The sequence below is a fragment of the Pituophis catenifer genome, unplaced genomic scaffold, assembly GCF_029215685.1.
Source record: "Pituophis catenifer annectens isolate HBS135680 unplaced genomic scaffold, rPitCat1.0.hap2 SCAF_8, whole genome shotgun sequence".
Lineage (NCBI taxonomy): Eukaryota > Metazoa > Chordata > Lepidosauria > Squamata > Colubridae > Pituophis > Pituophis catenifer.
In genome coordinates, this window is record NW_027256888.1 from 15,788,218 (window position 1) to 15,807,182 (window position 18,965).

General features: G+C 36.4%; 1 protein-coding gene across 1 annotated transcript in view; it reads left to right on the forward strand.

Annotated features, from left to right (window-relative positions):
* SPOCK3 (SPARC (osteonectin), cwcv and kazal like domains proteoglycan 3) overlaps positions 1-18,965 on the forward strand; it is a 163,213-nt gene that overhangs the window by 32,244 nt on the left and 112,004 nt on the right. The window contains exon 3 of the mRNA XM_070948112.1: positions 17,078-17,123. Within this exon, the coding sequence (XP_070804213.1) occupies positions 17,078-17,123 (46 nt within the window). The remainder of the gene's footprint in view (positions 1-17,077; positions 17,124-18,965) is intronic.

The window sequence follows — 18,965 nt, forward strand, 5'->3', positions numbered from 1 at the left end:
AGTAAAGAACTGTATCAATCATTAATAGGCAGTTTGTCGTATTTGAGCAACTGGACACGGCCTGATATAGCTTTTAGTGTTAATCAACTAGCACAATATAGTTCAGAGCCTACTGATAGGCATTGGCAGGCTGCTAAACGTGTTCTTAGGTATCTTAAAAGAACATTGCATTTTGCTATGTATTTAGAACCAAATGCCAATATGGTATTAAAGGCATATGCTGATGCCAGTTTTGCCAGAAAATCTACGTCTGGAATAGCAATCATGTTGGATAACTGCCTGATTGGATGGAAATCAATTCGCCAGAAACACATCAGTTTGTCTACCATGGAAGCGGAGTTTTCTTGTCTATCACTTACATGTACTGAACTGATTTATTATAAACAGTTGATGGAAGATATTGGATTCAAAATGGATTATCCTATTACGGTTTATGAGGATAACCAGGCAGCCATTAAAATGGCAACGAATCTTGCTGTAAAGACAAGGACTAAATACATTGATATATGTTATCTGAATGTTCGGCAATGTGTTAAGGATAACATGGTTACATTGGAATATTGCGCATCAGAGGACAATATTGCCGACAATTTTACCAAAGCGCAAGGTGCCATTAAACACACCAATTGTTGTGAAAGAATTGGATTAAGAATCTGAAATGTAACTGATACCACTGTACAATGTATGATTTGGATGTGTATTTTTGTTTCTGTATCTATTGTGTATATTGTCCTGCCCAATGGGGAGAATGTTAGGTTCAGCTTGCAGCTTACTCCTAACTTGTTGGTCAGGCAATATATCTGTTTCCTTAAGAAACAACTGAGCCACGTAATCAGGGTTTGCTGAACCCTGTAATTAGGCTACAGTGCATAAATAAGCAGCACAGAGAAGCGTTCGTTCTTCCTGCTTCTTCCAGATTGATACCTGATTGTATCCTGTTGCTTATTGCGTCTATTATATGGTACTGTATACCAAGAGTTACTAAAGTCTGTTTGCTTTAGTAAGGGAAGATACTTACTGGACTGATATTACTGTTTATGACCTTGGACTGTTTTACTTACACCGAGACTGTTTGTTATCTATAAAGTATTATTCTCACATGAGCTGGACGTTTATCTCCTTCCCTGTGTGTTTCTGCTCTGCTCGTTGCACAAGCAACAAATACTTTTTACACACACCCTAACAGTATTTTTTGATGGTTTTTTTTTTTACAACAGCTGAAATGTTGTGAAAGATAATCTGAAAAGAATCAGGATTACATGTTTCGTTATTAAAGGAAAATAAGCAAAATTCCATAAGTAGAAAACATTTTCTGATTGAATATGATGAGTAATAGAATAACAGAGTTGGAAGGGACCTTAGAGATCGTCTAATCCAGGGGTGTCAAACTCAAGGCCTGTGGGCCGGATCCGGCCTGTGGGGTGCTTACATCTGGCCCATAGGGCCACCCTGGAGACAGCGAAGGACTGGCCTGCGGTGCGTCTGCCAGTGAAAATGGAGCTCAGAAGGGCCACGTGCAGCCAAAACCAGAGATTGGTAGCCTATTTTTGCTGGCAGAGCACTTGGGCCACCACAGGAACCCACGACATGAGTGATGTCAAGTTGGCCATGCCCACCGTGGCCCCCCGAGGTCAAACACAAACCTGATCTGGCCCTCAATGAAGTTGAGTTTGACACCCCTGGTCTGATCCAATCCCCTGCTCAAGCAGGAGATCTGTACCACTGCAGACAAGTAGCTGTTCAGTCTCTTCTTAAAAACCTTCAGTGATGGACCACTTGCAACTTCTGAAGTCAAGCCTTTCCTGTGATTAATTGTTCTGTTAGGAAATTTCTCTAGATTGCTTCTCCCCTTGATTAATTTCCATCCATTGTTTCTTGTCTTGCCTTCTGGTGTTTTGGAAAATAGATTGACCCCTTCTTCTTTGTGTAAATCTTAAATATTTGAACATTGCTGTCATGTTAGTCCTGGTCCTTCTTTTCACTAGACTAGACCTACTCAATTCCTGCAATCATTCTTTATATGTTTTAGTCTCCAGGCCTTTAATCATCCTTGTTGCTCTTTTCTGTACTCTTTCCAGGGTCTCAACATCTTTTTAATAATATGGACAGATTATTGTTATGAACCCGTGTAACTATTAAGCTCTACCAAAAAAGAGAAAAGCTTTTATGAAGAAAGCCCCTCTGTCAGGGATTTGTATATCTAACATATTGGAGATGGTCATCTCTTGCATCACTTCTAAGCAATGGAATCCACTTCTTCTATTTGGCTTTTCCTTTTGTTCCATTAAAATAATAAGTGAGATGCAGTTTTCTTTTTTGGACAGGTTCTTTATTATTAATATTTGCATTGATTTCAGTTCATGTCTCTCTCAGTGTCTTCATATTCTGTATTTCATATTCTGTATTCTGTATTTTATCATGCACACTTAATACTCAAATTAACATAAAGGTAGAATTTAAAATAAATCAGCATGCATTTTGGTAGCTGTTTGGTTAGCAAATAAGAATATCAATGTGGATTTAAAATTTAATTATTTTAGGAGAATTTGAGTACTCTTATCTTTATTTATTTATTTATTTATTTATTTATTTATTTATTTATTTATTTATTTATTTATTTATTTATTTTTAAATTTCTATACCACCCTTCTCCTTTCGGACTCAGGGCGGTGAACAGCCAAAAATAAAACATTTGTACACAAAAGTTAAAATAGTTTCAAAATAATTAAATAAAGTTTGGCCCATAATTTAAAACATTTCAATTAAAATCAGTATCAATTTTAAAAACCAATATAAAATCAGGCCAGCCCGGCTAACTGAAAGAAATAGGTTTTAAGGGCCCGATGAAAAGTCCGGAGGTCTGGGATCACTCGTATCTCTGGGGGTAGATTGTTCCAGAGGGTAGGCAGCATCACAGAGAAGGCTGTCCCCCTGGGGGTCACCAGCCGACATTGTCTGGCTGATGGCACCATGAGGAGGCCCTCTCTGTGAGAGCGAACTGGCAGGTGGGAGGCAATTGGTGGCAGAAGGAGGTCCCGTAAGTACCCCGGCCTTAAGTCATGGAGCGCTTTAAAGGTGATCACCAACATCTTAAAGCGCACCCGGAAGTCCACCGGGAGCCAATGCAGCTCACGCAGGAGAGGAGTCATATGGGAGCGCCCCATCGCTCCCATAATCCCCCGCGTGGCCGCATTCTGCACCAGTTGGAGCCTCCGGGTGCATCCCAAGGGGAGCCCCATGTAGAGAGCGTTACAATAGTCCAGACAAGAAGTGACGAGTGCTTGAGTGACCGTGCGTAAGAAGTTCCGATCTAGAAAGGGGCGCAACTGGCGTATCAGGCGAACCTGATAGAATGGTGGGTCTTGAACTAGCTGCTAATAAGATGTATTGTAACATGGAGCTGATAAATATTCAATTAATCTCTTTAGGTTGTAGATCTTGATGATCTCTTCTTTCTAGTGTTGAAAGGGTTTGCAGATTCACAGGAAATGATCTGATACCTTCAATATATTCAAAGATTTTCTTAGAGATTTTCCTTGCATTTGAATGTAAATAATGAGAAGCATTTTTTTCAGCAATTTAAGTCAAATAGTGTTCACCTAGGACACTTATAACTATTTCAGCTGACTCTCCCACACTCCTATCTTCCTGCAATTCATTTCTTGCAGTTTGGAAATTATAGTAAAATGGGAAAGCTGAGATGTGATTCAGATGTGCTTGGCCAAGCAGTATCAGGTTAACCCTAGGCAAGTAAAACTTTCCGTCTCTGGTGAAGTCTACCCCCATTATAAATATAGCTATTTTTACAATTATTTCCATGTAGAATCAAAGTAGGGCAACTACTATATATTGCATGACAATCTCTCTTGTATTGGCAGGATTATTTCTTTTTAAAAAAAATTCTTTATTGTACTATTTTGGAAAGAGAAGGTGTCCCTCCCTCCCTCCCTCCCTCCCTCCCTCCCTCCCTCCCTCCCTCCTTCTTTCTTTCTTTCTTTCGTTCATTCATTCGTTCATTCATTCTGTCATCTTCAGGTATCGCTTCATTTCAGGAATCTTGTCCTGCGGTCCTAAAGAATCAATATGTCTTCAGGAGCCAGTTCTGCAAAATATCACAGTCAGCGTTCCTATTCTTCTTTAGCATAATCTAAACAGTGCATTGGATGTAGAAAATGGAAACTATGCTGAGTATTTGATTCCTTTCAGTAGAAATCTATGCACATGTAGAGAGTAGTAAAGATATTCAAGCTCCAATGCCAAAGCAACAAGGGATAAAGCAATTAAGTCCAGAATGACGAGGAGCCTTGGTGGCGCAGCGGACTAAAGTGCTGTTAAGTAGCACTTAGTTGCTTGTTACCTAGGTGCTTTAGTAGACTATTATGGTCAAACAAAAATGGTAATGAAATTTTTTTAAAAAAAGATACAGTTGGTAAATCAAACTCCAGTAATAAATAATCTGCAGTATGGGCTGGGCTGTAAAAATTTGGATAACTATTTGACAGTAGCAAGGAATTTTTAAAGAAATTATGCTCTTGCTAATATTTAGTGCCATGTAAATGTTGCAGTGCTCATTGTGTATAACACTTAATTGGTTCAAATATGGCATGGTCACCATCCTGCAATACATTTGCAATAGCAACATAGCATACAAAATCAATTGCAACAATTGTAACCAGTTCTATGTTCGATAAACAGGGTAACAATTAACAACAAGGACCTTGACTAGTAGTCAAACGGCACAACCAAAAATCCCTGATCTTGAGCCACATCGACAATGAACAACACCAGTTTGATTGGGATGGAACAAAAATCATTGGCCATGCCAACACTCGCCACACATGTGGATTTATTGGAGCATGGTATTCTACAAAAGGGGCAATTAACAAGCATACTAATTTAGATCTATGTATGTGGACATGTAACAAGCATATTAATTTAGATCCATGTATGTGGACAAGTATGAACATGTAAGAAACCGGATCATTCGAACAGCCAATCAACAAACTGAACAGACCAGCTCATCAGTTAATTATAATGCCAAATGAACAGCCAGTCACGCAACCAACTGACCACACCAGCACACAAGTCATATATAAGCTAAAGAGGAATAAAACAAGTCATTTCTATCAAAGTCCTCCTGTTGATGTTACCTAGCATGGTAACGAAACGTTCGGAAACTAAATGGTAAGTTCAGAGAGCAAACCACTGCAAAAAAGCATTTGTGCTACCTGGGTACTTTAAAGAATCTTCAAACAATTTTGAGAATTCTTTGAATTTTAATACTTCTAGATACTATTAAATTACCCCTTTCTTGCTGGATAATCATGCAAATCTTTGATCAGATTTTTTTCATTTTCATTTTTTCAAGAAAGTCCTGATCAGCACATGATGCACATGTCCACATTCTGAGATAGGAAGTTCGAAGAAAGCTGAAGCAAAAATTTACATGGGTGAGTTCAGCCCAAGTGGGGCTTCCAGGTATTTTTTGCCTGGAAAAAAACCATTTCTTTAAGCATGGGCAATAAAAATGGCCTGCTACGCCTTAATAATTTTTAGTTAGTTAGAAATCAATTGTTTAGTTAGAACAGGAGGCTTCTTTTTACTTGCAGACTACTTTTCATTTTTATTGCTCTGCATCGTTTTGGGGACTTTTGTAGAGAAAATGGTGAGAAGCAAGGAATGACAGATACACGCAAAACTAAAAAAACGCAAGAGGTTTTTTTTTTTTTTACTTCTTGTACATTAACTGCAAATTTATGGCTGAACATTTTTTGTTTTGCGAGCTGAGTGATTTCCCCCTCCCCCAATTATTCTGCCTGCTTCTTTGTGGATTTATAAATTGTGTTTTGAAGGAGTAGAAGGCATTCTAACAAAGACGTGACATGATTGGTTAAGAAGAAAACCTGACTTGCCTTTGCTTTGTGTATTTAAGTTTTATTTCAACATTGGCCACAGTGGAGATAACAAAAGACTTATTTGTTAACAGAAGGTTTGTGAATTTAATAAAATTAACTCTCCTATAAGAAGGGCCCAAAGACTATAGTATTGAAAAGATTGTTAAAAAGATTCTATTTGCATTAGATATACTGGGAGCAATGGGACTTGTCCAGTGGCTCAGGCTAAGAATCTAAATACGGAAGTTACAAGGGAATATTTATTTGTACCTGTATAAGCCTGAAAAGTAACACATTCATGGAGAAAGAGGCTAGCGCCATGGCAACCTGCATTGTGCATGCTTTGTTTGCATTTCTGCCCAGGGAGGACTCCAATTTGCACTAAGAGGAGCCTTGGTAGTACAGTGGTTTAATGCACCCTGTAATTAACACAGCTGCCTGCAATTTCTGCAGGTTCGAATCTTACCAGGCTCAAGGTTGACTCAGCCTTCCATCCTTTTTAAGGTAGGTTAAATGAGGACCCAGTTTGTGGGGGCAATAAGCTGACTTAGTATAAATATATACAAAAGTATGAAGGCTATTGCTTAACACATTGTAAGCCGCCCTGAGTCTCCGGAGAAGGGCGGCATATAAATCAAATTAAAAAAAAAAAGTGCAAACTATTGGGATTGTTGGAAGACAAAGTAGAGAATCTAGAGCAGTAGCTCCCAACTTTTTGGGCACCAGGGACCAGTTCCATGGAGAAAGATTTTTCCGTGAACTAGAAGGGGGGCATGGCTTGGTCTGCTGCCTACATCCTGCAGATGTAGGATGTTTGCATGGCCAGGTTGATGGCATGCCACAGACCGGGGATTGGGGATCCCTAATCTAGAGCAAGTCTATGCATTTTCATCTGTGAAAATGAGAAATTTCTGGAAAAGGCAGAAGTCTGTGTTCAGAATAAATAGAATAACAGAGTAACAGAATTGGAAGGGACCTTGGAGATCTTTAAGTCCAACCCCCTGCTCAGGCAGGAAACCCTATACCATTTCAGACAAATGGTTGTCCAATCTCTTCTTAAAAACGTCCAGTGTTGGAGCATTTACAGCTTCTGGAGGCAAGTTGTTCCACTGGTTAATCGTTCTAACTCTTAGGAAATTTCTTCTTAGTTCTAGGTTGCTTCTCTCCTTGATTAGTTTCCATCCATTGCTTCTTGTTTTGCCTTCAAGAACTTTGGAGAATAGTCTTGAAAGAATCCTGTCTTCTTTGTGGCAACCCTTGAGATATCGAAGCACTGCTATCATGTTGCCCCTAATCCTTCTTTTCATTAAACCAGACATATCCAATTCCAGCAACTGTTCTTTATATGTTTTATCCTCCAGTCCCCAAATCATCTTTGTTACTCTTCTCTGCACTCAACATCTTTTTTACGTCATGGCAATCAGAACTGGATGCAGTATTCCAAGTGTGGCTTTACCAAGGCATTATAAAGGGGTGTTAACACTTCATGCAATCTTGATTCTATCCCTCTAAGTTCTAAATTCTAAATTCAAACTGAACTCATCAAGGAAGAAACAACTACCAAGAAAAAATGAAACCCCAGAGGAAGAGCAATGGCAGTATGTCGCTCAGAGGACAAAAAAACCTGAGAAGACTGTTCTTGTTGGATTGTCCCTGGAGGTGGACAATTGATTTCATATCTTCCCTGTGGGGAAAAAAACATGCAGACATCTGGAGAAGGGTCTTTATTAATTTCTCCAGTGATAGGAAGAAAAGTAACTCAGACTGTCACCAAAAACAGAAGTCCACTGAGTTCCCCACTGAAAAAAGGTGTGTAGTGGTAATTGGCAACTCAATTCTCAGAAGAATAGAATCAGCAATTTGTAGATGAGACAATCTATGTTGTCTCCCAGGTTCAAAGATCAAAGATGTGCCAGAGAGGCTTACCAAAATAATCAAGGCCACCAATTATTATTTTCTCCTCTTCCATGTTGGCGCAAATGATACAAGAGCTTGAAAAAAATACCAAGAGACTATGAGCAGCTAGGCAGGAAGGCAAAAGAGATATGAGCACAGGTAGTGGTGCACAGTTAGGAGCACAGATGGTGTTTTCATCTATACATCTGATGGAAGGTCAACACCCAATGAGGATTTTAGAAGTAACATGCTGGCTGTAGGAATAGTGCTGTCGGGAGAACTTTGGATTTTTGGACCATGGTCCAAATACCTGAAAGAAAGACCGATTCCATAATACAAACACAAAATGTCACAAAGGATTTCACCACCATCCTATCCTAAGATCTGGGACAACAACCATGTTTTTAATAGTTTGCAGAAAGTCAACAGAGGCTGCTGCCACAGATTTTTATGGGGGATCTTATTCCTCAGGTTAGGATCCATCATCAAGAAGAAATGCTTCCTGGGTCTTGTAAGATAACATTTGATCAACAGGACTGAGAACATGTCCATTCTACATGACCTTACCAAACAGGAGAAATATATAAATTAAGCAGTTCTTCAAGTAGCCAGACCAATGCTATAAAGGGGTTTATAGATGATAACAAGAATCTTGAATCATATCCAGAAGCTGCTTGGTATCCAGTGCAGTTCATGAAACAGTGGAGATACATGCATGTACCATGACATATTGCACATGCTACTGGATTCTTGATTATCCATATTGTCTTCAAGGGCATTCCCATATAGAACACATTTCATTTCTGGTAGTACAAATTTTTGAAATAATTTTGTCTCTGAAATGATAGAGTTCAAAATAAAGATGAAAAATAAACTGTACAGGTTGAGCAACAAAAAAGATTTTAGGGAGTTGTAAAACAATATAGTACTTAAAACTATTCAGAGTGAAAAAAACTATTCAGAGTGCAAAAAATATTTTAAAATAATTTTTAAAATAATTACTTGTAACTAGTTTCACTTCACTTAAACATGTAATGATGAATTTAAGGCTGAAAAAATTATTGCTGTGCAATTACTGAACTGAAAGTAATAGTTTCCATTTTTTATGACCAGTGGGAGATTCTAATTAGGCATGGTTTTAAAACATGAGCTCATTCAATCTGTTGTTTTTTTTCACAAAAAAGCACTAGCCAATTAACATGAATGTGATGTAATAAGGACCTGACTACTTTTATGTAATAAGATACACATTATGCTGTAGAATTATTTAAAATCCATTCATGTACATCTCTGGTCTCAAAACTTATAATCACTAAGCAATCCCAAAATCCATAAGGCAGGAGTGTCCAACTTAATTTATTGACCAGTTACTTTTGTCCATTGAATTGTTACACAGAGCCTCACCACAAAAAGCGAATAATTCGGTTTAAAATGTAAAGGGATGTAAAACAAAATAAAACAAGTTAAATGAATTTAGTATAGTTATGGGTTTATGTTTTTTTTATGTTTTTTTTTATTTTTTTAATTTGATTTATATGCCACCCTTCTCCGGAGACTTAGGGCGGCTTACAATGCGTTAAGCAATAGCCTTCATACTTTTGTATATTTATGTTGGTGCAGTGGCCTAGAGGTGAAGCTCTTGCCTCACAATTGGGAGGCTGTGAGTTCGATCTTAGGTAGAGGCAGATATTTCTCTGGGCATGATGAGACTATATCTGCTGAATATATCTCCTCATTGGCGACAGGAAGGGCATCCAGCCAGAAAACACTCAGCTCCATTCAGTTGCCCAGACTGCACCTGCACAAGGGATTATGGAGTCATTAAAAGATGATTATTGTTTGATCAGGTAATTTACATAAACTTAAATACTTAATAAATCTGCAGATCAATCCATGCTCCCTGCTACTAATTTTTGTATATTTTCTTCTTAAACATATAATCCATACATGTGTCATAGTCCCTTTCTGTTTCTGCCTCTCTTTGTCTCTTTCTTTCCCAGCTCTGGATAGGTTAGAAAAATTATCCTCTTACCTTTGAAATATTTATCAATACACTTCTCTAATAATGTTCTCAGTTAGAGATCTAGAGGATATGGTAATGGAAGTTTCTATCTTTCCTTCTATGTCCATCTGTTCCTTCATGCATTATCTTTTATTTTTCATACATTTTTTCCCTCATCTTTCTCTTTTTGAAGGTCTCAACTTCATCTGCATTGAACTTTAGTCTTTTGCTTCTTCTCAACTTATTCTTTCTTTCTTTGTGTAGAGGTAGCCCTTGTTATGACTGTAATGGAACCTGCCCATGACCATTGTAAATTATGATGGTGATAAAAAGAGTTGGATGAATAATCAACCCAACTTTATAATTTTTGTAGCAGTTGTATGTGCCAACACCATGGACATTACCAGCCTTGGTAGTACAGTGGTCTAAAGCACCCTGTTATTAACACAGCTGCCTGCAATTACTGCAGGTTCGAATCTCTCCAAGGCTCAAGGTTGACTCAGCCTTCCATCCTTTCTAAGGTAGGTAAATTGAGGACCCAGTTGTGGGGGCAATAAGCTGACTTTGTATAAATATACAAAAGTATGAAGGCTATTGCTTAACACATTGTAAGCCGCCCTGAGTCTCCGGAGAAGGGCGGCATATAAATCAAATTAAAAAAAAATGGTTGTTAAGAAATCCAGTGCTTTCTATCGCATGGTTTTTGCCAAAAACTGGAAGTAACTGCTGGTTTTTGGCAACACCCATCAACCGGTCACATGACCTTGGGATGCTGCAAACACTTGTACATGTAGCCATGTTGCCGAGAACCTGAAATGTCTGTGGGTTGGTGCAACTATTTGGACTTCAAATCTGGGGGCTATGTCACCTTTTTCAGATAGGTCACAAGTTTGTATGGTCATTAGGAGACTGGTCGTAAGTCTAAAATTATTGTGTATATTGTGTTTCCCTGAAAACAAGACCTACCCCAAAAATTAGCCCTAGCTTATTTTCATGTTAGCTGTGTTGGTCAGGATCCTGCTTGACCTCCCATTTGTTGCAGAGTTGGTCTCCCAATTGATGCCAGAATAGTTAAAATGCCCCCTTACTATGGTGGTGTATTTTTACATACATTTGTTAACTGGGTAGCAAACAGTTCAACTGTTTCTTCTGCTTGGTTGGGTGGTCTGTAAGCATAAAGCTATAGCAGTGTCATTCGTTTTTCCTTTTGTGTTGACCCATACATACTCCAGCAGGCTTTAATCCTTGTTTTGTGCATAGAGAGGAGATGGTCCTTACATATAATGGTCTCTTAATTCTATCTAAGAATTATCTTAGATAATTCTTAACTCTATCTAAAAATTAAGAATTCTTAGTTCTATCTAAGAATTATTCTAACACCACCTAAGGAAGTGGTCTCTTAATACTACCTCTTCTGTATCTCCCATGCATTTTAAGTAACCTGTTCCTACAGTTTTCAACTTTTCTATTTCTCCTGAAATATCCAACTCTCACTTATATAATAAAATATAAATATGCATGCTGTTACATAGTGACATTTTTGTTTCTTTTAGCAAATTCTCATTCCTCATAGTAGAACATCATCTCTAACATTTATCCATCTGTTCTGTTATCTTTTGTAAACATTCTATCAAAACACACAAAATCATTTACTTGCTCTATTTTTTTTTATTTTTTTTTTGCCATTTGCTACTATCTTGTAAGATTTCCTTGATTTTTCCTTTCAGACACAATTACTTTGGTCATGGATTGGTTTTCAGTCCACACCCGTTATTGTATCATATAGTATATCTAACAATCATTATAGATCATTTGAATTCTCTGAGCAGTATAGCTTAATCTGAATGCTAATCTAAATACATATTTTGGTTGTAGCATACTTCTATCATCACCACTAGCATTTTCTGTACATTTATCTATAAATATTTTCATCAACTAAGAAAACTTAACACATCCTCTTACTTACTGTCAGTACTGAACTATATGTTCAGCATTTTGTTTATTCTTTGCATCCATATGTTCATTACATACACTCTTACCTAATTCAGCAGTCTTAAATATTCATGAAGAGATTCCATGAAATCACCAGAATTGGGCAAGTGTGATAGGCAATATAGAAATTTGATAATTAATAAATAAATAAATAAATAAATAATTGAAGCCCATTCACTTTTTCTTATTTCCTATTTTCCTATCAATAAATGGGCAGTAAACATTTTTTAATTCATTAATTTCTTAACACTGCTGAACAACAAGTCTTGTATCAACATCTGTTGCCCAATATAAAATCAATATATTTTACTAATTTTGTCAGTTACCTCTTGTATTTCTGATTATAATTTTGCAGCACTATTAAAACTATGTTTTCAATGTGTTCCATGCAATTTTTATCCTCTTTACTTTTGTTTATTTTCTATTCACTCTGTTGTATTCTAACAATTTAATACATTTTTATACAAGATATATACTTTCTCTTTCTGCAGCCTAGTCTTTCTATTTTCTATTTTCAATTTACTTGATTTAACTCCTTTCCTTTTTCCCATTCTTTCCTCCTCCTTCCCCAAGGTCCACTTGATCCTTCTGCAAAATCCAGGAATGCCAATTTTCTTTTAATTACATGCATAAAGAAAAGAGAGGAAATAGTAATAAAAACATGCACATGTTCATGTATTCTTATGTACTCAACCAGAATCTCTTAATCCAATGTTTCTCAACCTTAACAACTTTAAGATGAGTGGCTAGCTGGGAATTCTGGGAATTGAAGTTCACTCATCTTAAAGTTGGTAAGGTTAGGTTACTACCTTAACCCATGATAAATTTTTGTAATGTCAGTGGGTGGGCATATAAAATTTCAATAAAATAAATAATAAAATAAAATAAAATAAAATAAATAAATAAATAAATAAATAAAATAATATAAAATAAAAAATAAAAAAATAAAATAAAAAATAAAATAAAATAAAATAATAAAAATACCCATTTAAAATTTTAAAAGAGTTGAGGATGGTCATAAAATGGCAGCTATGGTCAGCATAATGAAAACATTTATAGAAGGCAAACCAGTAAGTACGGTCACTCCATACCATTCAGTCAAGCATCCTAAAATATTCTCTCCCACTTCATCCTACCCTTTATTTGGAGTTGTAATTGCCATCCATCAACCATATGAATATTTTTAGGCTTAGAGGTATTGCTGGAAATACAAATTAAATTAAATTTAAATTGTTAGTTTCTTTTGCATTTTTTATGGTCCATAATCTTTCTTTCCCATGCCTTAATTCTTTTGAGTATTAACAGTGCTTGGTGATTTTTTGTGCATATAGTTTTGTTTTGAAGAAATGTATGGATGTAAATACAGGTAGTTCTCGACTTACAACAGTTCATTTAGTGACTATTCAAGGTTACAATGGCACTGAAATATGTGACTTAGGACACAGCTTTTTGCAGCATCCCCATGATCATGTGATCAAAATTCAGATGCTTGGCAACGGGTTAATATTTATGACCGTTGGTGTGTCCCAAAATCATGTGATTACTTTTGGCAAACTTCTGGTGAACAAAGTCAATGGAGAAGCCAGATTTATTTAACGACTGGCTTACTAACTTATCAGCTGCAGTGATTCACTTAATAACTGTGGGGTTATGGGGCGAAACTCACTGAACAAATGTTTCACTTAACAACAGCAATTTTGGGCTCAATTGTGGTCATATAAGTCAAGGACTACCTCTATTGCCGCCAAGAGTATTACCTTTGCTCACTTACCTCAGTGCTATGCTTTGGTGTGAGGTAGAAATATGTGGCATTTTTAGTTCATATCAGCAAACTTAATCTTTGTAAAACTCATGACTATATATTACATCTGACCAAAGCACTCAGAAGAGTATTTAACAAAGGAGATTCATGGGAGCAAAGTCTTTTTTGAAATATTGAGGGCACCTACTGTATTTTATTTATTTATTGGTTCGATTTATATGCTGCCCTTCTCTGGAGACTCAGGGCGGCTTACAATGTGTTAAGCAATAGCCTTCATACTTTTGTATATACCTGCTTAGTAGAGCTTTCGGCCCCCCCCAAGCGGTGTTCTTTTTTTATACAAAGTCAGCTTATTGCCCCCACAAATCACGTCCTCATTTTACTTACCTCGAAAGGATGGAAGGCTGAGTCAACCTTGAACTTGGTGAGATTTGAACTTGCAGTAATTGCAGGCAGCTGGTGTTACTTAACAGCACTTTAGTCTGCTGTGCCACCAAGGCTCATTTTTCAGAGTATAAGATACACCTTTCCCCCCCAAAAAAGAGGGTGAAAATCTGGGTGCGTTTTATACTCCGAATGTAGCCCTGCCCAGCTTCTCAAATGGAGGTTTCAGAGGCTGAAAAAAGCATCAGAAATGAAGCTTCAGAAAAGAAGCCCCCAAACAGAGCTTCAGAAAAAAACACTCCAAACAGAGCTTCAGAAAAGAACCCCCAAACAGAGCTACAGAGGCTTTTTTTCTGAAACTCTGTTTTGGAGGCTTTTAGGGGCAGAAAAGACAGTTTTTTTCTGAAACAGAGATTCAGAAGTTTTAGAGGCAGAAAAAAAAAAGCCAAAAAAAAAAAAAAAAAAAAAAGCAAGGCACAGAGCTCACAACCAAGAATCTGTTTCTAAAATTCAGCTCTGGGAACAGCTGATTGGGGGTATTCTGGGGGTTGATCCACCTGCCAGTCAGCTTTTTTCTTATTTTCCTCCCCAAAAACGAAGGTGTGTCTTATACTCCGATGCATTTTATACTCCGAAAAATACAATATATCTGGCAAAGGATCGGACAGCTCTTTGAAAAATGTTTGAGGACATCTCTATAAGTATATAACTTTGTCTTTTTCACTGTACACACCATGTGAATGATTAGATAAAGGAAAAATACAGTCTACCTGATTTATGTTTAAGTTACTTGCAGCTTTGTATGTTGAAATTTTCCTTCTGACAGATCAACAATTTCATATTTCATGTTGAATGCAATTTCACATATAATTGCTGAATCTAGACTTTCAGCCAGTATGCTTTTAAAAAGAATGTTAGTCTATATTAATTTATACCTAGGTATATAGCTATTAATTATTTGGAATACTATAGAAACATGTATGTGAGGCTTAAGCAATTTATTTCAGTGAAGTTTCTGGGTAGGAGCTGCTCTCTGTGTCTAAACTGAGATAACAATAGAAATCCTTGCAGCAGCATGCATCATTTTCTTCAAGCAATTTTCTGCATATTTTTGGGAAATATCTGTATCCTTATTTTATGAGGAATGGATATATTCCAAATTAATTGGTCTATTTTTCTCTCCAGAATAGCATCTGTGTGAAGAAAGAAATCTTTTCACAGTTAATAATAGATAGCAGTTATCAGAATGATTTTAAATTTTAAATTGTAATGTTCATGCATATTTAGCTGAACATTGATTACTAAATGATTGCTTAAATATGTGCACAGTGCCTCCAGATTATTTCACTGTAGCCTTCAGTTCTGGGTGTTACTTGCCAAAGTCTAGGAATATCAGAATTGTAATTATTTCTACAATTCTTTAGGCAACTTCATAAATATTTACAATTTGAAATATTAGTTATTGTATCATAGTTCAAAATAATGCAAAAAAGAATAATTCAAATGATAAGGAGATTGGGTTGATAGTTGAGGGACCACCTTTCCTATTGTTTCCGCTCTCAGTCAAAAAGACATATTTTGTGTCTCTTCTATGAAACAGCGTCATCTTTTTGAAGCCCAGAAGTGTTGCTTCTCAATGGCAGCATCTGCTCTGTGGAACAGCATCTACCAAAAAATCAGGAATGCTTTGACTCTGTTAGACTTTTGCAAGATGCTGAAGACCTGACTTCAGATATTTAGGTCAGGAGATTAGGTGAACTCTACTGCTGTTCAGGTGTTCCTCTATGAACGAGGTTTTCATTTTATCCTTAGGAACTAGGGATTATATTGTTTTTGTGTTTTAATCCCAGTATGCTGTCCAGGGTTCATTAGGATGGCTATATAAATCAATAAATTATAAATTATACAGGTGAAGGCCACTAAAATTAATAGCACTTACATTAACAGTATGTTGCTTTGTACCAGTGGTGAAATCCAAATTTTTTTACTACCGGTTCTGTGGCCGTGGCTGGGTGGGCATGGTGTGGCTTGGTGGGTGTGGCAGGGGAAGGATACTGCAAAATCTCCATTCCCTCCTCACTCCTGGTGGAAGGATATTGTAAAATCTCCATTCCCACCCACTCTGGGGCCAGCCAGAAGTGGTATTTGCCAGTTCTCCGAACTGCTCAAAATTTCCACTACCGGTTCTCCAGAACCTGTCAGAACCCGCTGGATTTCACCCCTGCTTTGTACTCAGTTTTGTTTTTGTTTATCCTGGGCAATGAAATGAAATTTGAAACTTATTATATATTAGAATGTGCAGAAATGAATAGGTTAACACTTGAAATTAAAGAAAAAAAATCTGATTATTATAACATATGGGAATTATTTTATCAATGGTTAGAGAATAAATATGAAAAAAACAGATGAGTGAAATAGAGAAAATGTTTTAACAAAGCTAAATAAGTTAAGAAGAGGATTGTTATAGTATTAGGTATGGTATATATTAGTATTAGTATTAAATTAAGAACAGATAAAATAATAAATATGGCTGTAAATCATAATTGCTATTGTATAAAATATTTGCACAAAATATTTGTACTCAGATGGCACACAGTTTAATGGAAGATGATGTTCGAATAAAAATAAAATAATTTTTTTTAAAAAAAGAAACTTAGTTTGTAAACAATAAGCTTTGAAAGCAGTACGTAGAGTGACGATCTGCAAGCACTTTAATCAAGTACTTGTAGATGGATTGCTATTTGGCATTGAAAGTTTTCCAGTCATACCATTTAATATTTTTTACAAGATAATTTGTGTAAGCAACTGTCAGAATAGTTGGTAATGATATAAAATGAAAGACAAAGTTTGGAAACTATTGAAATATAACTGCTGAATAAAAAATCTCCGCAATTTCAGATACTTTTTTTCCATCTGGTTTATGGACTAGCTGTTTATTCTTTTGATTTTTTTCATTAGCAAAGATGTGTTTCCTGCAATTAGTATGTCCATATGATAATTGTATCTTTCCTTTGTGTTTTTTTGCTGCGCACCATGTGCAGGAAGTTGAGGTTTGTATATCTTTTATGCATTTCTGTCTTTCTCCATTCATGCGTTTGCACTCGTTTTCCCATTCTAAGCACATTTGCTTTCTTTTTTCTGCTGCAGGATGATTATTTTCGTACATGGAGTCCGCTTACATCCTTTGATCAAGGTAAGAAATGATCTTTATACAAATAAAAAGGGTGCTTTTAATGTTCTATATATTTATAATGGTGAGCAGTAAAGTGAAAGCTGCTGTTTAAGTTATCTTTTTAGGTATTCTCCTTGAATCTACTTTTTACAAAGTGAATTTAAAGCAAGTATAAGTTTTATATTATTATTAAGTGTCTTACACTTAATAATAATATAAAAGTGCATTATCTTAAGTGTAAGACATTAATTAACAAAAAAGTGAAGAAAGTGATAGATTGTTAAATTAGATTAATTTTCCTTCTTGGGAGAATTATTTCCTAATAGATTAGTTTATATGTTTCCATATACCATATGTTAAATGATAATCACTCCATGTTTATTTTTATTGATAACTATTATCAGTGAAACTGTCACAGTAAATGGTTTTTAAGATATAAAGTCATCATTCAACTTGTATCACAATAAAACTTGCCATTTCCCCAACTCCTTTGTGAAAACTTGAATATCACATGAGATCAGGAGCCAAAAATTGTTGGATAATGTTTTATATTTCCAGTAGCAGTTGTATAAAATTATGTCTCAGGACACGGATGAGATGATTCTTAAAAATGTGGTTCACCCACTTTTATTTCCTTTTCAAATGTGATCCAGATCTCTTTTTTATTGTTACTATCCCCAGAACTGATATCAGAAAGAACAGTTAATATGGGTTCTTCATATACGGCTAAGGATATTAGCAGGTTGGAGTGCATTTGTGATTTATTAATTGCAATTGCAATATAGAGGGATAGAGATTAATCATTACATTCCAGAGCCTGATTAACCTTATTTTTCAACTGCTAATGCACACGAACAGACAAACAGATATAGTTTGGCAACTCATTCCTCTAAACTGCTATTGATATTAAGTTGAAGAGCACTACTACAAAACAGCCAACTTTAGTCCTATTTGCACAGTATCTATGACTGCCTTCTGTGACCCCCCCTCCCCATTCATGTTTGATTACTACTATAATAACATTTCTAGTTTCCAGTTTATATGGAATGAGGTGTGGTCCAAAAAACCTGGAGGTCTTCAGGTTTGGAGGGCTGTTTATCTCCTCCCAGTAATTAATCATTCAAACAAAACGGGGATCTGGAAATCCAAAAGAGAATAGATGCGAAGTAGAAGTGGAACTATGAAGCTAGCAAAATTAACAGTAAAAGATAGTTGTACTGTCCCTTAAATTTGGTCCCTTACTAAGTGGTAATAGAAGAAAGCATAGCTATCTTGTCTAAAAAGGAATTGGATATGAAGTATATATTTGAATTCTGATTTTAGTTTTGAATTTTGTTGGATAAATAACAAAGTATATAACAGTTTACATTCTGTAACCAATTAAATCAGATTTCACTGGGAAATATTTAACTTTTGAAAGACAGCTATTATGAATTGAAATACCAATAATTAATATTACAAAAATGTGTACCGTGTTTCCCCAAAAATATGACCCACCCTGAAAAGAAGCCCTATCATGTTTTTGAATACATGTGCTAAAATTAAGCCCTATCTCCAAAATTAGCCCTAATTAAGATCTCGTCCAACCTCGGGTGCAGGTGATAGGACGAGGAACATGGGGAAAAATTAAGCTAGGGTGGGGATACGGTGGTGAAGCTGCCCTACTTACCAGGCCTTGCACACTCCCAACACCTGCTTTGTTTTGCAGACGCACTTCTGCGGCTGCTTGCTACTGCTTGTGTGTGTCACCCCCAGCCTCCAGTTTGCCATCAGAAGCCTTCCAGAAAGCCCACTGCAACCAAGAAACGAGGTCCGGATTGACGAGCATGTCAGGGAAATACTTTAAGACCTGACCAGCTGCTA